This window comes from Fistularia commersonii, chromosome 3, assembly GCF_037954325.1.
Source record: "Fistularia commersonii isolate RoL2024-O1a breed Wild chromosome 3, RoL_Fcom_v1.0, whole genome shotgun sequence".
In the NCBI taxonomy this organism is placed as follows: domain Eukaryota; kingdom Metazoa; phylum Chordata; class Actinopteri; order Syngnathiformes; family Fistulariidae; genus Fistularia; species Fistularia commersonii.
Window position 1 is genome coordinate 1,935,948 of NC_141286.1, and position 27,439 is coordinate 1,963,386.

Sequence of the window (27,439 nt, forward strand, 5' to 3'; positions counted from 1 at the left end):
GGTGCATTTTGTAATAAACGTCCAAAATGTAATAACTATTTCATTTCATTTTGTAATAAAGACGCATTTTGTAATAAACTGCCCCAACGCATTTTGTGATAAATTATTATATAAGTTATTACATTTTGAGAAGATTAATACAAAATGCACTTGCAACTTTTTTATTCTCTAGGAAATGTAATAACATGGAATTTATAGAATATTCTCTGTTAATGCAACCTTTGACGAGTGCACTGATAGTAATTGCTAAGTACTGCTACTAGGCTAATACAGTGATAGTAATAATAATAGGCCTAGCTTTTACAAATACTTTAAAGTAAAATAAAATACAATTAACAAACAAACTATGCTTTAGAATTGTTATTACATTATGCACCATGTTATTACATTTCCTATAGAATAAAAAAGTTGCAAGTGCATTTTGTAATAATCTTCTCAAAATGTAATAACTTATTACATAATGCGGCAAAATTCATACCAAAATGCGTCGGGGCAGTTTATTACAAAATGCGGCAGTTTATTGCAAAATGCGGCTTTATTACAAAATGAAATGAAAAAGTTATTACATTTTGGACGTTTACTACAAAATGCACTGTTATTACAAAATGCGGCTCAACAGGGCACCAAAGTCCCTATCGTTTAAAAGTGTGCACGCATCCGTCATTGGTATGTTATTGGTGTCCACAAAAATATTTTAAAACCTCCAATTATTGATGTGTGGTTTTATCTCTTCATAGCAATTTTGAACGCAGAGAAGAAAAATTGTTTTTGTATAGCTTTTTGCGCACTTTGTACAGAGTTCTAGTCGTTTCTTTGTTTACCTTAATGTCAGTACGAAGTTCGACTGGAGCAAAATTTCTCGTACGCGTATCATTTTGTTTATTATTTACTGTTATAACCTCCAGATATGGACATATTCTCATCTCATATTTGATTCCTGCATCAACACGGGCAACTCAAGCATGAGGCTGACTTGGTTCATAAAGAAATGCTGCTTCAAAAATACAACAATCAGATCTATAAAATAACAATTTGATGGAACAATTTGAGCAATTTGATGAGCAAGAAACTAGTGCACAAATGTGCGGTTCTAACCGAAGTCTAGACTGAAGGTTGCAGTCACATCAGGGTCTAATTCTTCTGCTTTTTATCTTCTTCCACTGAGCCAGTGTCAGAAAATCTCAGAAATCTCAGAAACCACATTGTTGAGCCGCATTTTATAATAACAGTGCATTTTGTAATAAACGTCCAAAATGTAATAACTTTTTCATTTCATTTTGTAATAAAGACGCATTTTGTAATAAACTGCGCCAATGCATTTTGTAATAAATTTTGCCGCATTATGTAATAAGTTATTACATATTGAGAAGATTATTACAAAATGCACTTGCAACTTTTTTATTTTCTAGGAAATGTAATAACGTGGTGCATTATGTAATAACAATTCTAAAGCATAAGTTTGTTGATTGTATTTTATTTTACTTAAAAGTATTTGTAAAAGCCAGGCCTATTATTAGCATCACTGTATTAGCCTAGTAGCAGTACTTAGAAATTATTATCAGTACACTATTCAAAGGTTGCATTAACAGAGAATATTCTATAAATTCCATGTTATTACATTTCCTAGAGAATAAAAAAGTTGCAAGTGCATTTTGTGATAATCTTCTCAAAATGTAATAACTTGTTACATAATGCGGCAAAATTCATACCAAAATGCGTTGGGGCAGTTTATTACAAAATGTGGCTTTATTACAAAATGAAATGAAAAAGTTATTACATTTTGGACGTTTATTACAAAATGCACCGTTATTACAAAATGCTGCTCAACACACATTAATCAGAGAAGAAACACCAGTCGCCTTTAGTTACTGGATGTTTAACTCAGCTTTCATCAAGCCATCAATGCTTTTATTTTCTTTTTCTCCTCAAAAGAAACAACCTCTTTGTCTTAGGAAATTTCTAAACCACTCATGAGCTGTTATTTCTTTCCGTAAAGCTATATTAAACGTCTTATCTGTGTCTGAGACAGCCCGAGACCGCCAGCATAAGTCCCTTTTTACACCTTGTTTTCAATATTATGCTGCTTTTACGCTTCGCTGTCTGTATAAAAAGCTCGCGGAGGTAGAAATGGCAAAGGATGGGTTTGCCTCAGATCAGGCACGGTGCCATATCAATGTCTGCACAAAAGGGACAGATGGAACGGTGGAGTAGCTCGTTCAAAAGACTCATTGTTGTGTTCACACATCACAGATCTGTTGTGGGGAAGCACAACACTGCATACGTTGATACAGTGAGGTGGCGATGACACAGCTTTGTGGGGTTTTTTTTTTTAGAGAAAAAAAATGAAAAATCACCAAAATGTGGTTGATAGGACGGTCCTGTTATGCAACATCTGTGGAAAACTCATCATTGTATGCAGGAGATAGTGATGTGGTTAATACAATATATATATATCTATATATATATATATAGATATCTATATATGGGTCACCGAGATCCATTGATGCAGATTTATTCATTCGTGTTTTGCGGTTGCTCAGGTTACTGTGCGCGAGCTGCTCGTCGTGAAGCAAATTTCCGGTGTCAAATATCGATCAAACGATAAACATATGGGTCTTTCGTGTGGTCAGTTTAAAATACAACTATTTCTAAATACACCGAAGCCGTAGCAAACAATCTAAGCCTTTGCAGAAAGGATTGTTTCATGTTCATTATAGTCAAAGCAGTTTGCCAAACTGACAAAGTATTAATAATAACAGCATTAAAATTAATTAGTAATAGAGAGAAGAACCCTGGTAAAACAATTACACGGTAAAAATGTGACATTCGCAAAGCAAATCTGAATGCGGCAGTTATTCTCTCCGCATTAATACGTGGCAGGGACCTGGCACGCCATCCCACCTCCTACTTAGGTTTAAAATGTGGAATTCTGATGACTGGCTTGCCATATGTTACCAGGATTTCCCATTCTAAAGGTCTTTAGTGGCAGGAGAATAGCAAAATAATAGCTTAGTGTCACCTTATCAATTCAAATTTGTAGGAAAATGGAGGGATTGCATTTCACTGAGATTAAACTGCCGCGCCTGGATTGCCAGGAAGGGAATTCGCCATTTAAGTAGAGCTGATCAGGTTTGGGCTGATGTGACAGCGTTGCACGTTTTTTCACGAAAAAAGGTTGATGACATCGAACGTGCACGAGCGAGAAAGAAGAGGAGACTCACCGGGGAACTGGTAACTATAGCTCGGTGCGAAACCAGTGTATCCTCTGCCATACGTAGCTACAATGTTTGGATAACCTGTGCGGGAAAGACAAAATGGAGATGTTTAGAGAACTCGAGTCTCGGGACAGCGATCGAAAGATATTCAGAAAAATAAAAATAATGAAAAAAAAAAAAAGAGAAACATTAAAAAGGACAGCGACAACCACAGTGAAATGATAAAAATAGAAATAAATGTAAACAACTGGTGGTCAGAAGCCAAGAGTTCATGATTTCGCTCCAAATCGAGCACAATGGGAAAAGGGGATCTCCAAAAAACCCAAAAACCTACACATTTAATCACGAGCTTTATAGACAAAAACGGCCAAACAAAAGCCAAAGCAAACAAATATTAACTTCTTAACATTCTACTTTATTGCGCTGTAACCAGCTAACAGCTCACGGTTCGCCACGGGTCTTTTCTAAACGGCTGAACGCAAGGTTATTTCTTTTCCGTTAACGTAGCGGTGCTATTTTATAGCACAAGATTGTCTTTCCAGCATGAATTCACGACATGCAATATTAGAAAAACAACCAGGGAAAGCGACGTACGTCTTTTCGTAAGCTGGCCAGGCTGCGGCTGCTTTTTCATTTCAAGCGGTTGTGGGAAAACATGAGGGCGGCTTTTGTTAGTTGCAAGTTGCTTTGTTATTGTTATCGCCACTATTGAGGTTCATTGCCAGCTGAGTAAATAATAAAGTTTATAAATAGGATACAAACTGGTCAGACAAAATCGTCCTTCGTGACAAATGAGAAAAAGTAAAGCAAACACAGTTTGTTGGACTTCATTTGAAGTCAACCCTCCAAACTTGAGCTTTAAAAAGACATAAAAAGGCATTTGGCCGATATATTAGCTCGTCTTTTACATTTTAATGAATTATGTTAAATACTGAAAGCAATTTTACTTTCACTTACTATTCTTTTTCCAATTTAGGAGCATTTTTTTCAATTCAGTATCAGTCGGCTTTTGTTGTTTTTTTTTTTTTTTTAATGTCAAAAGGAAAATACAATTTAATTATTATTTATCGTAATGTTTGCTGATCATCGCAGCTCAAACAGCGATTAATAACCGAATACGGAGATGGAAATAGAAAAAAAACACACTGTGGTTTCATCTATCCTGTAAATAAAGTGGCTTCATAACCATTATCATTTATCCATTTGTAATATTTGAAAAGGATGAAGATAAGAGATACCGCATATAAAAGCGCTTTACTTTTAAACGTTCTACTTTGTCATTCTATTTCTATTGTCATTTAAATTTGGTTGTGTATTTTTCACCCTTAACGTTCCTTCATGTTGTCAATTATTATCCCTGTTGTTGCTGTTGTTGCTGTTGTTGCTGTATTTATTCTTGGATGTCATGCTAGCTTCTGTCTCTCGCTTTATATTGATATTTATTTTACTTTTCTATTTCTTGACATTATAACTGTTACGCTGCTGTGACAGATGCCGTGGAGATCAATAATGTTTATCTTATCTTATCTTATCTTATCTTATCTTATCTTATCTTTTCTTAACTTAACTTATCTTTTCTTAACTTATCTTTTCTTAACTTAACTTATCTTACCTTGCCTTACCTTACCTTACCTTACCTTACTTTATCTTATCTTATCTTTTCTTAACTTAACTTAACTCAACTTATTTTAACTTAACTTATCTTTTCTTAACTTAACTTATCTTTTCTTAACTTATCTTACCTTGCCTTACCTTACCTTACCTTACCTTATCTTATCTTATCTTTTCTTAACTTAACTTTACTCAACTTATTTTAACTTAACTTATCTTTTCTTAACTTAACTTATCTTTTCTTAACTTATCTTTTCTTACCTTACCTTACCTTATCTTATCTTATCTTTTCTTTACTTAACTTAGCTTAACTTAACTTATCTTAACTTATCTTAACTTAACTTTTCTTTTCTTAACTTAACTTATCTTTTCTTAACTTTTCTTATCTTATCTTATCTTATCTTATCTTATCTTATCTTATCTCATCTCATCTCATCTCATCTTATCTTATCTTATCAGAGTTTCAAGTCTTTTGTGATGAAACGGTTAAATGTCCCTCATAGTTAACAACCAAATGTGAGTCCACATGGGAAGGAGTGTGAAATATGGATCTAAAAGTCCTATTTCTAAATTAAAATCATATTCACAACTGAGAAAAAATGCTGTCTGTGGCACGAGATCAGAAATGTGTGCTTTCTCCACTTCTTCTTCCATCTTAGTGAAGGTGTGTGAGTCCGCTACGATTAAACCGGTCAGGTTACATCACTCCGCGGCAGGTTACCAGACGGGCGAAGCAGGTGTGTTCGGAGCGGCAGCTGGACGGCCGACGCCGCGGAACACAGCAAATATCACATTTGGAAAACGGTTGAGATCACTGTCAATTTGATCTATATAATTTAACAATCGCCGGTGAAATAAACGGTGTAATAATCCTGATCCTGCCAGCCGGAGAAATTATTGGTCTCATGCCTATTTAATAGTTGTTTGACTCATAATGGAAGAGATACTTCAGCTTCCTACACTGCTGGCATTTGGAATTGACAGCTGTTATTGACTCCTGTGCCACAATCTCATTGCTTTTAACTGAGCTCTTTCCAGCATGTCACTACTATCCCTTTTGTCAACAGGCAGGTTATTAGGTGATTTGTACAGATGTTTATAGACTAATTTCAGAGCAGCGTGCTTATTTGCACATGCTAAAGTCAATGCAAACACAGGGAATCACTGGAAGAAGGCTTTTGTTTTTCTTTTCCGCTCCCTCGTCTAAAACTTGACTAAAATAACCTCCTTCATGTATCGGCTCTAGTAAACATCCGGGAACATTTTATTCTTAAATAACATATATATGTGCCGCTCCAAAAAATTAAAGGAACGCTTAAACAACACCATATAACTGCAAGTCAGTCAGGAAGCAACATGGATTCATTTTCACTTGTTTTAAGGCCTTTACATCAACGTTGGATCAGTTTAACGTTAATTGAACGTTGATTTCTACTGATCATTTCTGTGTGATTAATAAGTAGTAATTAGTAGTTAATAAGAATATTTTCACCCATTCAGATCTAGGATGTCTTCCCTTTATTTTTTGGAGCGGTGTATATCGAATAAAACCTCTCCCTATGCGTGATCTTAAAAAAAAACAACCCTTTTCAGGTCAGAGAAACAGTAACCCTCAGCAGTCTGGATAACTATTCTTTAAATAAATTGTCCATCTAAATGTCGTGTTGTTTACTTACTTAGCATGCCCATGCCCAGCATGAAGGCGTCCATCGTGTAGGGTAAACCTCGGGCCCGGCCTCGTGTGCCGGGGGGATACATTACCTCCTTCGGCTGGGCCTTTTTGCATTCTACCTGTGGAGCGCGCACATAAAAACACATGATAGGAATATTAGAAAATATTATTAAACGGCTAGTTTTAACGTGGGCGGAACAGCACCGCAAAGGCTGTTCTTTCATACAATACAATAACATACAATAATGTTAAAAATCTGCATTTGAGCCATGACGACGATTTATCGTACCTTTTTGAACAATGAAATCACAAATAATGCAGATACTAGAGGTGAATGATATCAATAAATCCTTTTCTTTCCAAATGCCCTTCTCATTGACTGTTTTTTTGTTTTTAAATCCACTCGTCGTTCAAATCTTCGCCGCTGTGGGTGAAGATTTGATGTATATTTAAACACAACCAATCTGTTTTAAGAATAAGAAAATAAAAAAAATCTTAGCGCGCAAACAACATTTTGCTTTTAAGGACAAATCAGTAAACAGAGACACAGAGTCGGTCACGCTGCAGCATCCGATGTGCAAACACCTCGCCGAACTTGCGACTCGCTCTCGGTGCTTTATTGATTATTTTGGCTGTTTTTGTAATTTTTTTTTGCCTTTTTTTTTATCCTATACATCCCTTTGTCACCCTGGGTCGGACAGAAGCTGCTGATGAGAAGCCTCCAGAGCCACAACAGAGCTGAGATTACAGCAAAGCATTGATAAAGCCGAGCAGGTCAGTTGTAGAATTTTGAAGGCCATCTTCTGCATAAAATTGCTTAAAAACAGTGACGGGAAGGTTATAAATTGATTATTCCATTTTTCCTGATTAGAAATGTTTTGGAAGAATGCCATTTTTTGCAGCTTCAAAAAAAAAATTATATATATTTATATATATGAACATAACCTATGACTTCATACCTACCACCGGACATAAGATATTATTTGTAAATTTAGAAATATCACACTAAGCAAGCATCTGCATCTCTACAAACGTACACATTTTCGACACATTACGCCGAATCACTTGGGATGACTTTACTCTCATCTGCTAAGCTAATAACAGTATTTATATCTCCTCACTTGAGCCTTTCACGGCAAATTGAGTTGTTTAATTTCCTCCTCAGAAGCATGCCAGTTTAAGAGCCAAACGTCTTCCAGACAAAAAAAAACCAAAAAGTTCCAGTTGCTCAGAGAAGCAAGTGAAATTTCCCGGATGACTGAGAACCGTCAAAGACGAGCACTTAAATGAAACAAATAGGAAAACAAAACCTTCATTTATTACCGGAGCAAAAAAGCGGAGCAGATGTGCGTTAGAATAACTTTGACGTTTGATTTTTATAGAATTCAGATCATTAATTCCTTAAACAGACCCATAAACCATCACTGCTGGTAACCTCCATTCATAAACTGTATTTTTCTAGTGTTTAATCCATCAGTTCATTTTGCATTTCAGATCTTTTTGGATGAAAACACATTGATTCAAAATAAACACGGCTGTTATTGAGATATAATAATCTTATATCTGGACTCAAAAAGTTGGGCGGTGATGCAATAAAACCTGCCAACATCTTAACTCTTTGCTGCAAAAATGACAGCGAGCGATTTAGAGTCTGAGATTTCTCTAGTAGCAATATTTCGACTCAACAAATTCTCCTAAATGTTACAATTTTATCTGTGTTGCAGGTGAAAGTAAACAAAGACAAAGTGGTCAGCAGAAGAAAACCTCATTATTCGTTGCATTAATTTGTATTATTCAAAATAACACATTAGAAGATCTCTATTGGAGGTGTTTAAAAAAAGAGTAGCAAGGTATGACATCAAGATAGCACAATAGATAATGACATATGATGAGTATCAAAATCGAATTATTTGTATATTGCACTTGATAAACACTCAAATGAAGCTGCTGTCCAGCTACTGTAGGTGTGTTGGGACGCATTTTGTAATAACAGTGCATTTTGTAATAAACGTCCAAAATGTAATAACTTTTTCATTTCATTTTGTAATAAAGCTGCATTTTGTAATAAACTGGCACATTTTGTAATAAACTGCCCCAACGCATTTTGTAATAAATGTTGGCGCATTATGTAATGAGTTATTACATTTTGAGAAGATTATTACAAAATATACTTGCAACTTTTTTATTCTCTAGGAAATGTAATAACATGGAATTTATAGAATATTCTCCGTTAATGCAACCTTTGAATAGTGTACTGATAGTAATTGCTAAGTGCAGCTACTAGGCTAATACAGTGATGCTAATAATAGGCCTGGCTTTTACAAATACTTTAAAGTAAAATAAAATACAATTAACAAACAAATAAACTATGCTTTAGAATTGTTATTACATAATGCACCATGTTATTACATTTCCAAGAGAATAAAAAGGTAATAACTTATTACATAATGCGGCAAAATTTATTACAAAATGCGTTGGGGCAGTTTATTACAAAATGCGTCTTTATTACAAAATGAAATGAAAAAGTTATTACATTTCGGATGTTTATTACAAAATGCACAGTTATTACAAAATGCGTCTCAACAAGGTGGAAACTGGAATTGTAGTTACCACACACTATGATATTTCCAACAGCTAAAAATCCTAAAAAAAATCTTGCAACCCAAACGGCTCAAAATGGTCTCTTTTATCAGATGTAATTGGTGGGATTGTTTCTTTTTTATTTTGCATTGCAAATCAGAAGGCATATTGTGTGAAGGGTGCAAAAAGTAGTTTTTTTTTTTTTTTTTTTTGTCCTCTGGAAGTACCTGCCTGCATCTCCCATAGAATTTAATTGCTGTTTTCACTCTCATGTGTACCATTACATCCAGTTAGGGGGCCATCGAGCCCTGTTATCTTTGCAGCTCCAGCCACCGACTGCCGGCGGTGTCATTTCTCTCGCAAAATTACACGTCTCAAAATGTGCTTTCGATGTCCACACTTGTCTTAGTTTGTGTTGCCGGTTTTGATATGTCGCTTTGATAACGCTTGTATTTTGGAGTGCAACTTCACACCAAATCTTAAGGGAAGAAAACCAGTGTTGTCTTGTGTTATGAAATTAAATTGAAGTCTATTGAAGTTCAGGCGTTACGTTCGGGTGTGTCTCGAGTGCATCGTACAGTATACGGATCAAAAATACAATATCTCGCCTGGGAAATGTCTCCACGTGCCGCGACTAATGTAATAGAGGGAAATCAACACGCCCGATCATTTTGATCGGATGAATTGATGAACGCTCGGCGGTTGGTGTTCCATTAAAAACACCGGCCTCGATGATCGGTTAGCGCTGCCCTTCTGCTCCATCTATGGCTTTTTTTTTTAAAACCCTTTCATTCTAAATTAAATTAAATTTCAAGTTGAGAGTCTGCGTGTGAATTTCACTTCAGCCCGAAGCCAAGCTTTTTCTAGTCAGGGTAACTGGCCTCTGATCTGTTGGTTAAAGAGCAGCTGATTAATAAATGTCTGGTTGAAGAGTGTTTCAATAACGGTAATTACGGTGAACCAAGTGCCGCTGTTTCACTTTCCCCTCTAGCGCTACGCCGCCGATCTAACGCTTCTCCGATAATATAAATGTAGCGCACGGATGATCCGGGACCTCCGGCTTATTTATGCATTCCATCCAACAGAACTGTGGGTCCTCGCTGGGTGGTGGCACGGGGTGTTAGATCAGGTCTTCAAAGAAATATATTTCAATTCTGCGTGTCTCTTAGGAAAAAAAAAACAAACAAAAAAAAAAAAACAGTTTGTGAATCGGTAGGGTTCCTTTCACTGAGGCTACAGTCGGTTGATCCATCAGGATTAGACGAGATGACGCCAATATCGTAATCGTAGAAGTGTGGAGGTGCGATGAAATTTGAAGAAATGGTACCCGATCCAGTGGATCGCAAGGCCTCGTTTCCAGACGAACAAACGTTTACTCTTATGTTCATGTTTCCAATTTTTCCAAATAACCTTGGAGGGCTGCGCTAATCCTTGTGCCGCTACGATGCTATATCTATTGTTTTTTTTTTTTTCCCCACTTTCTACAGTAAAAGGATGTGATATCTTAAATTCATTATCTACTATATCTCATGAAAATATGTTAACCCTATTTTAACATCATGCTTAAAAAAAAAACAAAACTCAAAAACAGTACGAGCTAAGAAATTTAACGGCAGAATGTAGAATTTCAGTCTTAGAACCTGTCAGTTAGATCAGTTTAGATCAGAGGTGGGCAAACTTTTTGGCTCAGAGGCCGCATTGACTTAAAATTTGACAAACGGGTCAGCACAAGATATGATACATATTAAAAAAACAAACAAAAAAAAAACGCATATGTTAAAAGTACATATCAGACTCGTCCTTCATTTGTCTCAACATTGTCTGACATTTGCTTTGAAAACAAAACCAGCTTGGTTTTTAAGGCTCTGACGTTTGATTGCATTTCATGCACAAACTGGTTTTTCCCTTGTAGCTTCACATCCAGTTCATTCATGTGTCGGTATGTCCATAAATCACAAAGCTAATCTGTGTCATTCAGCTCAGAAAAATTCTCAAGTAGCTCCAAAAATGAAATGATCTCCATTCATTGATCCAATCATTCACATCAAGTATGAATTCTGTACCAATCTTCGGCGGGCCGGATTAAAAAGATCATCGGGCCAGATGTGGCCCGCGGGCCGTAGTTTGCCCACCCCTGGTTTAGATGATCGCCAAAGCTTCCTTAGAACTGAAGCGAAGCCGAAATACAAATTAACCTGCTCAAAACCTGAGTGAATGAAGACAAACGTCTCTGATTCAGATCAGCCACATTTGAACACAATCCATCCAACAAGGTTACGAATATGAGAAACTGGAATTCACAGGAGTTCAATCGGTTGCACCAAGGAAATGTTGCCATTGAACTTATTTTTCCATCCACCAGTAGGATCACACTACTTCAATTACCGTGATAAGTAAAGGGGCTGAGCATATGGATACAGTGATCCCTCGCTATAACGCGGTTTACTTTTCACGGTTTCGCTACTTCACGGATTTGCATCGTGCATTGTGTTCTGCATTCTGATTGGCTAAAAAGTCATAAGTGTCTGTAGTTCTTGCTCGGTGATTTGTTACTGGGAAAGGGCTTGAAGATCAATTGACTTATTAGCTTTTATTATTCTCAGCACAATCTTGAATGATATCTGAATAAAAATGGTAGTGTAGCAAAGTTGTTATTTTTTCCCCTATTATTAATATATATTATGATTCATTTATTTATATCGAAAATGAGATGTCAGATACTCCACAGAAACAAATTGAATATTTCCATAACAAAGAGTGTACAGTGATCCCTCGCTATAACGCGGTTTACTCTTCACGGTTTGGCTACTTGACGGATTTGCATCGTGTTCTGCATTGTGATTGGCTAAAAAGTCACTCCGCGCCTTCTCTACCTGTGCGTCAATAACATTGCAGTTTAATATGTACACGTACGTGAAACAGCTTGCCAAATTTGCATGACATACGTGCAGATTCTCTCGCAATTTCAAGTTTCTCTAAAACCCATAATGTTGACAAAATGCTCTGGAGCGACAAAAGCACCTTGCAGGGCCCAAAAGGCAGTGGAAGATGCTATCTATGGCAGATAAAGTTAAACTTCTGGACATGCTAAGGGAAGGTAAAAGCTATGCGGCTGTAGATCGGCATTACGGAATTAATGAATTCCTTCGTTCCGTAAAGAAGGAAGAAAAAAACATAAGGACGACAGCAGCAATAAGTTTTAATGAGGATGCAAAAAGGGTTGCAACTGTCTGCAACAAGACCACAGTAAGGATGGAGTCTGCATGCAAACGTTATATGCACAAAAGCGAGAAAACTGTATCAAAACTTTGCTTTGATAGTTGAGCCTGTAAAAGGGTTTGTTCTTTCTTTTCAATGTATAATAGAGTATTTAATTGTATAATAATTGTTAGAAAAAATAAAAGGTTTCCACTTGACAGATTTTGCCTATCACGGGTTCTTTTTGGAACGTAAACCCCGTGAAAAACAAGGGTTTACTGTACATCGAACCCTTACTTTTTTTAGCTGAACCAGGAATCTATTGGATATTCTTTGGCATTTCATGGTTTGCTTCTCCAAAATTAGCAGTTTGTCATGAAATATTAAACACATAGTAGGTCTGTTGTATCGGTTGCTATTTTGCATACAATGCTAAAGCGGCATGCCGCTTCCCCAGAGTGCCGTTCTCATCATTGTGTTTGACATCTGGAAGCCACCGCGAGAGGAGCTTGCATAGTCATCCATCACGGCCAGAATCCTCTGTGACATCCGTGATCCTATTTCCTCTGGAATTTAATTTTTATTTTTGGCTTTTTTTCTCCTGAGCATCTTAAATCACAGCGTTTTATATTGACTGGTGTCCGGCCCGCTCGATGTGTGGGTACCAGTCCAGCTTCGCTGTCGTCTCTGAGTCAGACAAGTTAACTGACAGGATGCCTTATGTTTTGTCCGACCCGTGAGGCCCGGCTGTTTTCTACCTTTGATTTGCAGAAAGTAGATGGGAATTCAGCCTCGCATAGTGTGAGGCAGACAGACTGAGTCATACTTTCAGCGGACAGAGAAATATCAGTTTTGACTTGTGTCGTGGCCGGTGTTGGTTAAAAATTTCAGTATCTTTCTTCTGTTAAAAAAAAAAAAAAAAATCACAGTGCCGGGGTAAAGACTCCACAAGTAAAGATCCTGCAAAAAAAAAAAAAACATACTTATATAAATATGTGCTATATGGGTTCAATATGACGTGGGTCCACCCTTTGCAGCGAGAACAGCTTCAGCTCTTCTGGGAAGGCTGTCCACAAGCTTCACCAGTGAGCTGATGACCATTTCTGAGCGTTCTTCCAGAAGAACATTAGTGATGTTGGACAAGAAGGCCTGGCTCTCAGTCTCCTCTCTCATTCTTTCCAAAGGTGTTGTATGGGGTTGAGGTCAGCAGACTCTGTCCTCCATGTCCTTATGGACCTTGCTTTGTCCACTGGTGGACAGTCATGTTGGAAGAAGAAGACGCCAACTCCAAACTTTTCCCACAAAGTTGGCAGCATGGAACTGTCTTGGTTTGCTGAAGCTTTCAGAGCTCCTTTCCCTGGAGCTAAGGGTCCAAGCCCAGCTCCTGGAGAACAACCAACCTTCACACTCGGCACAATGCAGTCAGACAAGTAGGGTTCTCCTGGCGACTGACAAACCCAGACTCGTCCATCAGATCGCCAGATGAAGAGAAGATCGGTCACTCCAGACAAGGAGTCTCCACTGCTCTAGAGTCCGGTGTCTTCATGCTTTGCTTCATGCTTCATGCTCTGTTCTTCTGCTCATCTGAAGGCCACGTGAAGGGTGGAGGTCTGTCATGATGGACTCCGCAGAAAGTTGGCGACCTCTCGGCACTTTGCGCCTCAGGATCCGCTGATCCGCTCCGACAGTTTACGTGGCCTAACAAGTCGCTGTCGTTCCCAAACACTTCCATGTTCTTCTAATCCAGCCGACTGTGGAATATTTAGGACTGGATTTGTCGCACAGGTGGCTTCCTATCACAGCTGGAGTTCACTGAGCTTCTGAGAGCAAACCATTGTGTCACAAATGTCTGCAAAAACAGTCTGCATGCCTTGGTGCTTGATTTGATGCACCTGTGGAAGCCATTGGAACACCTGATTCCCATTATTTGGATGGGTGAGACGATACTTTTGGCCATATAGTGACTGTTATCTAACTGCATTTAATAGTTAGTTATTGAAATGACTAGAAAGCGGAGTGATGTGTTCTTTCATTTTTTTACCCTCGTATAGTTGATTATTGTTGTATTGATATTCATGAAAGCGTACACTTGTTCTTTTTTTATGCTGTTTCGTAAGTTGTTTGGATCATAGCTGTCCAGAATGAAATACGAACCTTCAAGCTTTCAAATGCTTGTGGTTTTGGGTGAACAATAGGTCTTTTTGGGTTGTTGAAATAAATAAATACAATTAGCAGATCTGTGTGCTTCCACTTCAGTTAGATTTCAGATGCCTGCTGGGCCAAAAAAAGGGATTTCATGAGTTTTGTTTAATAAAAAAGGAGTGGCCAATGGCTACTGAGGAACAACAATACCTCTGGCATTGAGAGTTCGAGGAGGCATTTTCTAAACACAATATGGCTGCCACGCGACCTAGAAATTTATTTCAACTCATGGAGGGGGAACAAATATCTGTCTCAGTAAGGAAATAAAAAAGAAAAACATTTTCTATTTATATTTCTTTATATTTCTTTATATTCCCCATGAAATTTAACATCATTTAAGGGTGACCAGAACAACTTTGGGCAACCAAAACTGGACTGATTTAGATTTTGAATTTCGGATTTAGATTAAATTTAATATGATATTTTCAATTTAACATGAGTAATCTGAACATTGAGCAGTAAATTTAGCTAAGAGGATAAGAATATATAATAACTTCTTGTTTCATATTTTTGTACATATTTAGCTACTCTACGCCATTTCTTCCGTTTATACAGCACACTGTTTTTTTTGTTTGTTTTTTCTTGTAAACCCTTATTCATTCTATTACAGGTGTTAAATTGTTTATAAGGTGTTGACGAGAATTTTGGAATAAAAAGGGACTCTATATGAGTCCATACTGACAGAAACCAATAAAATCAAATTATAAAATGATATTACATCCTATTTGAGCAAGTTGGAACTTGGTATAAATGCCTGCAGGGGCTGAAATTCAGATCTTGCATGCCCTTCCCCGCTGGTGTTAACAATGCATGCAATTCCCCCGAAGGCCAATTTAAAGCAGGCCAGTCAATGAGTGGTGTGGAATAAGGGGGCGGGGGGGGCTCAATGGGGATAAATCGACCAAAATAAAGAAATCATGGACAGCACTGTAGAGCTCCCTAAACAATGAAAGCATGTGATGTGCTATCATGTGAAAATCAATGCGAGTCGGTCCAGGCGTCTCCCCTCCGTCTGCAGCAGGGGATTGTTTGGAGGATGGCAGTTACATGCTGACTATATGACAATAATAAGACCAGGGGGAACAAGCTCACATTGACAGCAGCATGAAATCATCCTATAATTAACAGATGTGATGATAGAAAAAAAAAAAAAAGCTGCCTACAATGCAAAAAAAAAAAAAAAAAAAAAAAAAAGGAAGCTGGTGCATATAATATATTGCTAAATGGGCAGTCCACTTTATATAAGAATAAATCTTATTAGATAAAATATTTACGAGAGATATACAGTTTTTCTTCAAAGGTAAAAAAACAGACGACCAACCAACCAGAAAAATACCGTAAATTCCGAACGATAAGCCCTGCCTTTTTTCACACTTACAGCTTAAACAACAATGCGGCTAATTTCTGGATTTTTGGGGGGGGGGGGGTAACGAGCTTCACGCCGCTAAAACATTTATCCTCGTCACATCAGACCGATGAAATGATCGGGAAATTCTGAGTCTGTTCAACTCCGACACCGAACAAGACGACTTTGACGGTTTAAATGCGCACGACAAAGCCCAAGATAGCGATGGGCGAGCCGGTGCGGCTTATACTGAGGTGCGCTCAATAGTCGGGAAATTAAATTACGGTAAATGAATACATAAATGAATTAGATGCTTTAGCTTACAATATCCCCCCCAAAATGTTGGGGTACTTATTGAATTACATTTACATTTTTCCCCGCTTTGACTTATATCGGCCTTTTAGTACTTTGAATCTGAGCTCTAACAGCATGTAGACATAATATATATATAAATTTAAAGCATTTAGCCGTGCTAACAGTTTTCTTTCACAAGCGTACAAAAGGTCCTCGGGAAACGAGCGAAGCCGTTGAAGAAACGCCACGGGCAGGAGATGCTGGATGTTCTCCTGCGAGGATGTCAAAAACCCGCTGCTGCAGAAGGTGCATCTGTAAGTCTACGGTGAACAGCCGACGACAAACGGCGCTACTTATAAGGCGCGGTTGCTCTCTGTTAGCATAGCAATGCAGTTGCCGCGTGGACGCCAGAGACTTCAGCTCGTTTTCGTCCCTTCGCTTTTTTGTTCGTCTTCATTCTGAAGCTCATTTTGACTCCTTTGGCCAGAATTATCCTTCTCACTATATCTCGCACGGATAACATGCACGGTTTTCTGAAACGATCGGAACCGAGCCCAGGTCCACTTCTTGACCTCACGACCCCAGACAGCATCAAGAAGAAAAACAAAGTTTTTGACAATTTTTTAAGGGATTTAATTATTGTCCCTGGTACCCCTATTGATTAAATCGGACATTTACGTCTCGTAAGTGTCCCTTTAAATGGTTGATCATTTCATTTTGGAACTACAAGATTCTGTGCTTGTAGATAGCAGGCAAATGTTAGCTGCACTGGATGGAAACATTAGACTAACATTAGACGCGGTTCGGAAACATTTCCGAGCACTTCCACGAGCCGAGGCAAAATTAGCCCCCGCATTTGATTTGAAAAAAACCTGAGTAATCAACGAAATGATAGCGGTTTAATATTCACCGTAGTACAGCTTAAAAAAAAAAAAAAAAAAAATCCGGTTAATGTTTGCATACTGCGAGCAGCTTTTATTTTGCATATCATTCAGCACCTAGTCAGTAGGAATTATGACTACGTTGTTTATAAATGACACGCTGAAGTGGAAGTGGTAGCAGTGCAAGGCAAGGTCATAAAGCTGCACAAACACTGTCGGGCATTGAATTTGTCAGCTGAAGGGCAGATAGAAGAAACACACACTACCTTGAGACCTTTTGTTGAGCTCTTGTGTGGCGGTAACCTTTTTTCTTTGTTACAATGACAACATTTTAGTCATGACCAGCCATTCCTGTCTGATTTGCAGAGCATTCAGGTGTGGAAATTGGACATGAGGGCACAGGTGAGGCCAGCTTGTCTTGCCCTTTAACGTGTGTCAGTATTACACACACAATTTAATAGTTACCAGTTGTGTACACACAGCGGACACCTGACCTCTACTTCCATCATCCCTCAGCATCATATTGATGTGTGTGTGTGTGTGTGTGTGTGAGTATGCGCTTGTGTGCGTGCTCACTTGCATATCTGGTTTAATGTGATAAGAGGTTCTTCCCCTTGTTTCTGTGCTTCTGTGCTAAAGAGGAAATCAAATATTTATCCTCATCTGTCTGAAGATGCGAGTGGGGGCGACTCACCATTTTATTATTGATTTCGTGAAAATGGATCTCGCAGACTTTCTCCACAACATCCTCGATTTCGAACGTCACAAAGCCAAAACCTGCATAGAAAGAGAAAGACATAGAGCGGGACAAGAAGGGAAACTTAGTCATAATTACAGAAGTACACGGTTCGCTCACAGCCAGGAGAATTCATTTCCATTGATGAGGAAATGGAGATTTGGAGTCTTGGAACAATAAAAGCCATTATTCCCTTCGAAATGATGTAGAACTCTCAACTGGACTCAAATATCTTAATACTTTTGACAAAAATGCCTATACTGTACAAGTATTAATCCTTTTGGACATAGAAGTTTGGACTTTTCCTTTCTTATATTCATTATATATATATTTTTTTATTCATTAGATGCACTTTGGAGGGCTGTGCAATTATTATTATATTATTATTATTGTTGTTGTTGTTGTTGTTGTTGTTGTTGTTGTTGTTGTTATTATTATTATTGTCATAATTGTTGTTGTTTTTGTTGTTGTTATTATCATTACTATTATTGTTATTATTATTATTAATATTATTGTTGTTGTTGTTGTTTTTGTTATTATTATTATTATTATTATTACTATAATTCCATTATTATGAACCCTATTATTATGCATTCCATCTTTCACATATTTATACATACATATTCATATATACACACATATATACATGCATACAGACACACACATCTACACATAAATATATGTATAAAAAAACACAGACAACTATATTTTTTGTTTTTTGCTAAAAGTTGATCCCTCCTTGTAGTCTCCTACTCCTGTCCTCCACCTTATCAATATCCAAGCCAGCACTTCTGACACCCAACAAATCAGCTGTCAAAAGCCATTAATCACCAAGTCCAGCAGCCAACATAAAACTCTATAATGGGCAGAGAGTCAATGGGTGGCGACAAGTGAGAGGGGATGTGATGGAGAGCCGGGAAAATCAGGGTGAAAAATGACAGAAAAAGAAAATCTGACCGTGAGAGAGAAGGAGGCTTTTGTGAAATATCACAAGGGAATAAAGGTCATGGTCATTTACCCACGTACACGTTTTTGCATATTTAAGGTCTCCGATTTCAACCCGGTTATTTCTGTTGTTCCGAGGTTTGGCTGGAGAGAGAACGGCTAATTTGCGACATCGGAAAGGAACGCGGCCGATTAAGGTTGTAATGTCGCCCCGTGTTTGAGTTCCAGTTAACATCCCAAGAAACCAACAATTTAAAATGATCCGAATGATCTTTTATAAAAGTAATAAATCCCCCTACTGAACTGAAAACACCACATGCTACGCAGTAAATACAGGGAAGTCTGTTTTCTGTTTGGTTTTTTGTTACATTTGACAGAAAATAGTTGCTGTTTAATTTGATTTAATTTAGTTTATTTTAATTCTAATTTAATTCAATTTAATTTAATCTAATTTAATTTGATTCTATTTAATTTCATTTGATTTAATTGACATGACTGACCAGCCAGTTACCACTGGTCTGTGTCTTCCTGTTACATTTGATACATTTGACCTGAAGTATTAATCCACATAGCCATGTATTTTTCTGTGTGTGTGTCTGTGTGTGTGTGTGTGTGTGTGTGTGTGTGTGTGTGTGTGTGTGTGTGTGTGTGTGTGTGTTTATGGAAACAAGTCATTAAGACTTGAGTTGCTGCCAAAGTATTGAATGAGCCTTTAAATGACCATTTAATGTCGCAAATGGAAGTCTGTGAATATGTGAGGGGAAAAAAGTGTGTCAATGTTTTAGTGGAAAAAGATCTTCATTTGCATTTATTAACTTTTGTAAAGCAAATAACCATTTCTTGTGTGTATGTTAAAGAAAAAAAAACAAGAGTACTTGCAGTTTTTCATGATTTCATCTATAAACAATCTCTGAAATAACTTGTCAAATGCATCGTATTATTTCTATGCGGACGACACCATTATTTTTTGCTATTCAATCTCCGTCGCTCGGGTTTTTTTTTTTTTTTCCAAGCTGCTTTGAATGTTATCCAGTCTTGTTTATTTGGAAAAATCCAAGCTCATGGTTTTCCCTCATCCAAAGTTGCCGCCGCAGAACATTTAAAGTATTTTAACATCTAAAGGAAAACTTATGGAGCCGCTTCTACATTGCAAATACTTGGGTTTTATCTCATTTAAAGCCAAAATCAACACTCTGGTCCAAAAACTGGGCGAAGCTTGAGTTCTTTTCAGGAACAGAACCTGCTTCTCTCTCCGGGTCAGAGAGAAATAATTGCGAGCGACCTTCTCGCCCGTTCTTAACTATTTATTTGAGTGCGGAATCCAAACGGCTCAAGTCCTTCGACACTACTTTTGAACTCGCCGCCATCTCAACCGCCGCGGCGACTCGTATACCAGATCAAACCCGTCTTTCCTGCGCGCAGATACGCTTATCGGCTGACCCTCATTTATAAAACTCTTTTATGTTTAATTCCTTATTTGCATTCTTTGTTGCAGAGAATGAGCAGCCGCTACGCTTTGTGTTGTTGTTCCATATTTGCTTTGTTTGTTGGGAAGAACGTCATCGGGGGAAAAAGAGCTTTCGGCTTTGCCGTCCCTTCGGCGTGGAATACACTGGAGGCTGATTTGAACCTCGGAGGTTTTTCCCCTCTTGGAGCTCGGAGTTTCTACCCTGGGGGACAGACGGCGTGAGATCTTTAAATCCTTAAATTTCATTGTTGAGTCACAGCCGACGCACTTTTCACTGTTCAAAACTCATGTTCTAAAAATTGTTCCGTCGTCGCTGGAAAAAAAAAAAAAAAAAGAAAAATGTTCGAAGGACATGGATAGTGACCTCTTTGCTAAGGTCACCCCTGCGAAAGAGATCCCCATGGGTTTACCTGGTTAAATAAAGGTTAGTAAAAAGCTGTTTTTTTATATTTTTGCCCGCATGACTTTTTATCTATTATTGCAGGGAAGACACGGACCTGAAGCTCGACTGACCTTTACCTCTTGTAAAAACCACATTGTACTCCGTTCGTCCTCGAGTCCATGCTGACGTTTGCGCCAAATTTGAAGCAAGGACTAAAAATCCCTTAAGGTGGTTCCTAAGATGTGATGTTCAAAAGAATGGCAGCGACAAGCAACTGCAAAACACAATGCCTCCAGCCATGCCTTTGACACGCAGGTTATAAAAAATACATTCATGCCTTGAGAGGAACCAAGTTTTGTTCATCCAATAGTTCAGTGAAACGGAGAACCGTGAGCTTCTCCGGCATTATTCAATTTTTAGGTCATTCGTTTCAATCGAGGCCACGAAGGTTAAAGTAAGTATCTTGCTATTGATTAAATGCAAAGCGAAAAAAAAAGAAGCGAAAACTTTCTGCGATTCTTACTTTTGTTTGTCAAATGTATTCACACACTGTTTTGCACTTTACGTTTTAAACGCTCGGAATCCTTCCTTCCTTCCTTCCTGTTTTTATGAAACCGTGCACAAGCAGTGCATGCGGCGCTCGGTTCATTCAAACAAATGAACCTCGGGAACAACATCAACTTATTATGGAATCCACAATGTGACAAAATGACCAAATTAAAATTGATTGTTGCCAATGCTAAACAAGTTGGCTGGACTAAAAAGCAGTGTAAGAACATAATCCCCAACCTGCTAAATCACATTCTGCACTGTCTGGATTTACTCCACGTTTTTTTTTTTTTTTTTTTTTTCTTTGTTGATTGAAAGTGCCTGGAACAAAATACACCTGTCCATTTAAGTGTGATTACACTACTTTGACTACAGTGAACGGTAAAGCAAATCACACCCCGGTTACTTTATGTGCCTTGGCAGAACTGACAGGCTGGCAGTAAATTCCAGTCAGGGGTTGATTTGTTGGCAGCGGTGGAGCTCTTTTTGTCGAGCTCCTACACGATGTATCTCACTTCTCCGACTGCTGGCAGAGGTGGTGATGGTTTGGAAAGCGGGGTTGTACGTAAGGAGCCTAAAGGCAGGCGTGATTGATAGGTCGATGAATGGAACAGCTTAATAACAAGCTTCTTAAGCGGTAAGCGCTCGGAAAGGAAGACTGACCATCTGTCGGACGCGTCCGGAGGTTTTGTTTGAAACATTTTAAAACATTTACGGTTCAATTTCCACAATGCTGCTGTCGAGTTGACCGATTCGGGCGAGGAGAAATGACATGAAACTCCAATTTCTTGGCTGAAATAGCAATTATCTAATGAGCACCAGGAAGGGGGACCGTTGCTTATGACGACGTCCAGAATTAGAAGCGGGAAATGAGTCATATCTGTCATGCGTTTGGTTGACGGGTCAAATGTTGGCGAAAAAGAAAAAAAGAAGGTGACGATACAGTGCAAAACAGGATTAACCCGATTCTGAGAAAATGATTGCAAACTATTATGCAAAAAAGCCTTGATTGCATTCCGATACAAAGAGTAAATAAAAACATGTAGTGTTGTAAATGAAGACGTGTGATACATTTTTGTTTTCTCTAAATCTACATTATGCAGGTCACCACTGTCTCCTTCCTTTCTGACAAAATACGTCATTTATTTACAGGGCTGTCTCCGAAAATTAGAATATCGTGATAAAGTTCTTTATCTTCAACAAAAATGCCATACATTCTGGATTCATTACAAATTAACTGAAATATTGCAAGCCTTTTATTATTTTAATATTGCTGATTATGGCTTACATCTTAAGAAAACTCCAAAATCCGATCTCGAAATATTAGAATATCATGAAAAAGTAATTGTTTTTTGAATTGCATTACAGAAGATAAAGAACTTTATCACGATATTCTAATTTTCGGAGACAGTCCTGTATTTTTTCCTGGTAGAAATTCAGAATTTCTCAACGTCTTAGTCGAAAAAGGAACAAAATCCGCACACTGGCTGATGACAAAGAGAAAAATATCAAGCTTGAGGTTGTTGTAAACTATAAAAACAGGCATTCAATTCTAGAATAGAAAGACTTAGTTTAGTTTTAGTTTATTAGGACAGTGTACAACTACATTAAGCACAGAGGCAGAGATGTTTGTACCAGATTGTAGCTCATCGCTAATTTCCATCTGTGGTCCTTGGAAGACAATAGGAATATAAAACGGTACAAATAGACAATATATATAAGATATACAAATAGGCAATAAAATATATATAAAATATATAAACAGGCAATAAAATAAGGCCATCAGATGTTCCCCAGAAGGCTGCGTTATACTCTGTTCTGCATGATCACATGAGCATTACTTTTTAAAGTCCAACAGAATGATCAGAACCAAAGCGTGAACCTTCTTATTTGAGACGGATCTCCGTTTGTACCGAGAAAACTTTACGGCCTCGGCGGAGCCGGAAGGGCAATCGGGTCGAACGAAAATGACCAACAATGGGAGCTATAAAGTGAAGCAGAAGCGAAGGGCGTTGCTGGATTACAGGGGCGGGAAAACTGCCATTTTGGCAGTTGAGTAGAACAACGCCAGAGGGACGAAACACCAAGACGTGGGCGGTTCTGTCTCTGCAGCTGGAGACTTATTGGATCACGCGGCCCACTATGCATTATATTGTATTTGTAAAAAAGCGATAAAAATAAATGAAAAAGAACCTCCCCCTTATTTCTCAAGATGGTGCCTTATAACATATATTTATGATTTATCGGACGCCCGAATTTCAGAATATGGACAAAATGTTTAAAATGAAATGTAAGCCGCTCAAAAAAAACACAATTTAACTCCAAGTCAATCACACTAGAAATCAAACTCTCCACTTATTGATTTATTTGGACTTTGTGTTTTTTTTTACTTTCACTTGGAGTCTAGACCTTCATGGGTTCATATTTTTGATTTCTATTGATCACATTTGTGTGATTTTGTCGTCGGCACATTAAACCATGTAAAGAAGAAGTTTTTGATAAGAATATTTCATTTATTCGGATCTCGGATGTGTCATTTCGGTGTTCTTCTTATTTTTTGGGAGCATACATTTATATTTAAGTCCGGATTTCTATTTTAGCATCTCACATCAAGAAGGCCGCTGGTGTGATTCTGACAGGGAGCCTTTGGGTGTGAAAGTTCCCGTCGCGGGTTCGGTCCGAACACGCCGCAGGTCGATCGAAGACCCTAAATTGCCCAGATGTGCGAATAAGAGAGTCAACGGTTGATTGTCTCTGCGCGGCTCTGCGATCGACTGGCGAGCGATCCGGGGCGTCGCGAGCCTCTCACCCTTTGACAGCCGGGATAAGCTCCGCCACCCACGAGACCATGAGTGCAGGATAATCGGTGCAGATAATGGACAAAAATTGCCCGAATGTGTGAATGAGGAGGACGGTTGCAGGTCCCTCTATGTGGCCCTGCGATCGCGACGCTTCTTGTCATCGGGCCTCCGGGATCCGGTCGACCCCGAGCGCAACGTCAGCGGTTCGGGGTAAGGAATGAACGAAGGGATCGTTTTTATTTTAGTATCATTGCATCAAAATGATAAAGGGATTTTTGGGAGTAGTTAGAAAATAGGACCCTGCAGAATTTGAAAAAAATCTGCACACCAAAAGAGATCATTCATATTCATTGATAATTGATTTATTTATTCTTCACATTAAAAAAAAAACTGAGGGTGTTCCTCGGACGCTTACCGGAGATGTGTGTAAACAAACATGTCATTGTGGCGCCGTTTTGAAAGAGAATGGTCATGTGATTGATTCCCTCTCTTTGTTTTTGTGCACCTTTTGTATGATATGTCATGTCGCATTAATATTATTAATAATTCAAGAGCCGACCTGAGAAATCAATACTTTTTTCACCTAAGTACAGATATGGGCACTAAAAAACATTCTTGATCGAAGGGCTTCAGCATAAATTGTAAAATATTGAGTTTATACGTAGACCATCAGAGCAAACTCATTCAGCAAAAAAATATATTAAAAAAAAAATATATATATATATATGTTATATCAGAGCAAACTAATACAGACAAAAAAAAATATATATAAAAAAATACATTATATGTTATATCTATATCTATACATTCAAGAATGTTTGTTTGTCCACATATCTGTACACATGTGAATAAAGCATCAGTTTCTCAGGATGGCTCTTGATAAATAGAAAAGATAATTTTATAATGTTAAATGTTGATATGATATGATTTATCTAATAAGAAGCACAAAAAAAAGGGAGGGAATCAATCACATGACCGTTCTCTTCCAAAATGGTGCTATAATAACTCGTTTATTAACACATTTCCAGTAAGCATCTGAGGAAAAGTCTATGTTTGCTGTTTTTCTTTTCGGAGCATTTTTGAGTTTTTCAAACTCTACTAAGTCGTCTTTTTCTATCCAGCACTCATTCCTAACTGGGTAGCGGATGTGCATTTTCTTTTTTAACTCTGACAAAAATATTTAATTAAATTAAATTATTATAGATTATAAATTATATATATGTGCACATTATTAAATGTAATTAAATTATTTTTTTTTACACCCAGCAATTGCTCTGCCTCTTTATGTTGTCATCAGGATGGGTATTGTTTATTTATTTCTTTTAAATTTTTTAAACAAGTAGTAAAAAAAAAATCCGTGATCAGCAAAGGGGTTTGTTGAAATATATTAAAATAAATAGGATTGCAATCTCTTGAGGCAAACTGAGGAAGTGAAGAGAGAATGAGGTGTTTAAAAGGTTCTTTTTGGCTCAACATGCTGACTGGTTTGAACTTGCCTTTTCATCTGTGAGCAACACGTCACAAGCACCTGATATCTGTTTGTTTGTTGCTTTTCTTTATTTTTGGTCTATTTTCCTTTTTTTTTATATACTTTTGTTTCTGTTCATTAATTTTTTTTTTTATCTGTTGACACTTTTTACCTGTTCTCGCCGTGACAACAGGCAATTTCCAATCTGAGGTGTGTAATAAGTGCTAGTAGCAATTATCAAGACATTGGTTGGAAATATCGCACTTATTAAGACTTGGAAGGTACACAAAACACACATGTTTTTATAGCCTCTCTCAAAATAAGGGCAGGTGGAATCGGCGCATCGCACAAAACAGTTGAGGGATTTTGCAGAGCAAACAGAGAAGACAGCAGAAAACATGGGTGTGGGATGTGGGACGGCTTCAAAAAGATTAAAAAACGGTTATTTCAGTGTTTTGATTGCTTTAGACATTGAGACGGGGCAGAAACTAGAATGACTATAAGTGTCAAATGGGATTAGAGCGGCGGTTCTTCACCTTGTTGGAGGTACAGTTTCATAACCGCATTGATCAAACCCTTAGTTATTGCAATTTTTTTTTTTTTTCAAATTTAAAACATAGGTATATGTTTTACTGGAGCGCAAAACAAAGTGTGCATCAACATCGGCAGAAAAACATGATTTTCACACAAAAACAAAAACATAATAGTGAATAAGAAGGAATAAGGACATGTTCACGTAGTTTTGCCGGTGCGAGACTAGAATTGCTCGACTTTTAGACACAAGAATCCGTATTGTACATATTCGTCCGACCGCTAAAATCATGCTATACGGGATAATATCGGCCAAACTGTCTATTCCCCTGGGTAAAGGAGGGATTAATGAAATGAATATAAATAGCTCGTAATTTTACAGTCGAACTGACGATATTCTTCGTTTTCACTGATGTCAAACTCAACAAAAGCATCAGACTGATCGCTCACTTTAAAAAAACAGATAAACATGATGCATTTGCTAAGATGGGGTATTTGTGTTTTCTCCAACTTGTATTACATGGAGTCCCTTGTCTCTTTAGAAGACAATACAGGCTGTTTAATAAGGGTTTCATTATTAATTATGCACTTTTAAAATTAACACATCAGTTGCACAACTACATTTGAGTGACATTTCAGTCATAACTTTTATAAAACAGTTCCTAAGACGAGAAATAGGTAGCGGCGTTGCAGCGAGAGCAGGATGCACTGCACTCTGTAATGTATGTATATATTTTATTTTAATTTGATTGATTTATCTAACCATCGCACAAGAGCCATATGCACATATACATCGGGTCATTTTTATTCAGGCTTTATGGCTTAAAGAAACAAACAGTTTCCTGTTGAGGAAACAACTAGTTTCATGCTTGTCTAAAATGTATTCTTAAAGCTAAACTTTAAATTCTTTTTTCCCCTGGAGAGAATTGGCTGCCCTGTCAAGTTTCATTTTTAGCCCGGCTTCTTCAACATTCCACAATGTTTACTGCAGGGATGCTACTGAATGCATAAGCATTGTAAAGTGATTTAACATATGAATGCAGAATCTGTGGGCTCAGGAACAAGATAGTGGCTTTGGGGCACAAATATTGAGTTGCATTGACCAATCGCTTATGAGCAGTTCTTGTTCTGAATGCAAGTTGCTGTTCAGAAAAGAAAAAAAAAAAAAAAAAAACATTGGTTCAAAGCAGTTCCAGTTATGCATTTTAAATATTTTATTGTAAAACAGCACTGTTGCGTATTTAATTTCGCCATATATGTGACAGTGCAGCTTTACGCTAACGCTAATTGTCATCTGACAGATACTTAATGGGTTCACAAGATTGCAGCATTTTTTTTTTTTTTATTTCATAAGTTTACAAACATGGAAAGTATTTAATGAAATTCCCTGAAGAAAGAGGACGTGGTGTCCTCAAACAAATTTTTTCTTTTTACTTCTTTGCACATTTGTTGTAGACTTAACAAGCGCGGATTTAAGTACATTCAGGTTTCCGGATGCAACTTGTCTTGATAAATGAGAATAGATCATTCGACAGAATAGATCAAACGGACGAGCTCAAGC

General features: G+C 37.7%; 1 protein-coding gene across 4 annotated transcripts in view; it reads right to left on the reverse strand.

Annotated features, from left to right (window-relative positions):
- msi2b (musashi RNA-binding protein 2b) overlaps positions 1-27,439 on the reverse strand; it is a 289,929-nt gene that overhangs the window by 49,612 nt on the left and 212,878 nt on the right. For all 4 annotated transcript variants that reach the window (XM_086141248.1, XM_086141241.1, XM_086141232.1 and 1 more), the window contains exons 8-10: positions 17,693-17,775; positions 6,503-6,617; positions 3,222-3,296 (exon numbers count right to left, since the gene is read on the reverse strand). In XM_086141248.1, coding sequence (XP_085997374.1) covers positions 3,222-3,296; positions 6,503-6,617; positions 17,693-17,775 — 273 coding nt within the window. The remainder of the gene's footprint in view (positions 1-3,221; positions 3,297-6,502; positions 6,618-17,692; positions 17,776-27,439) is intronic.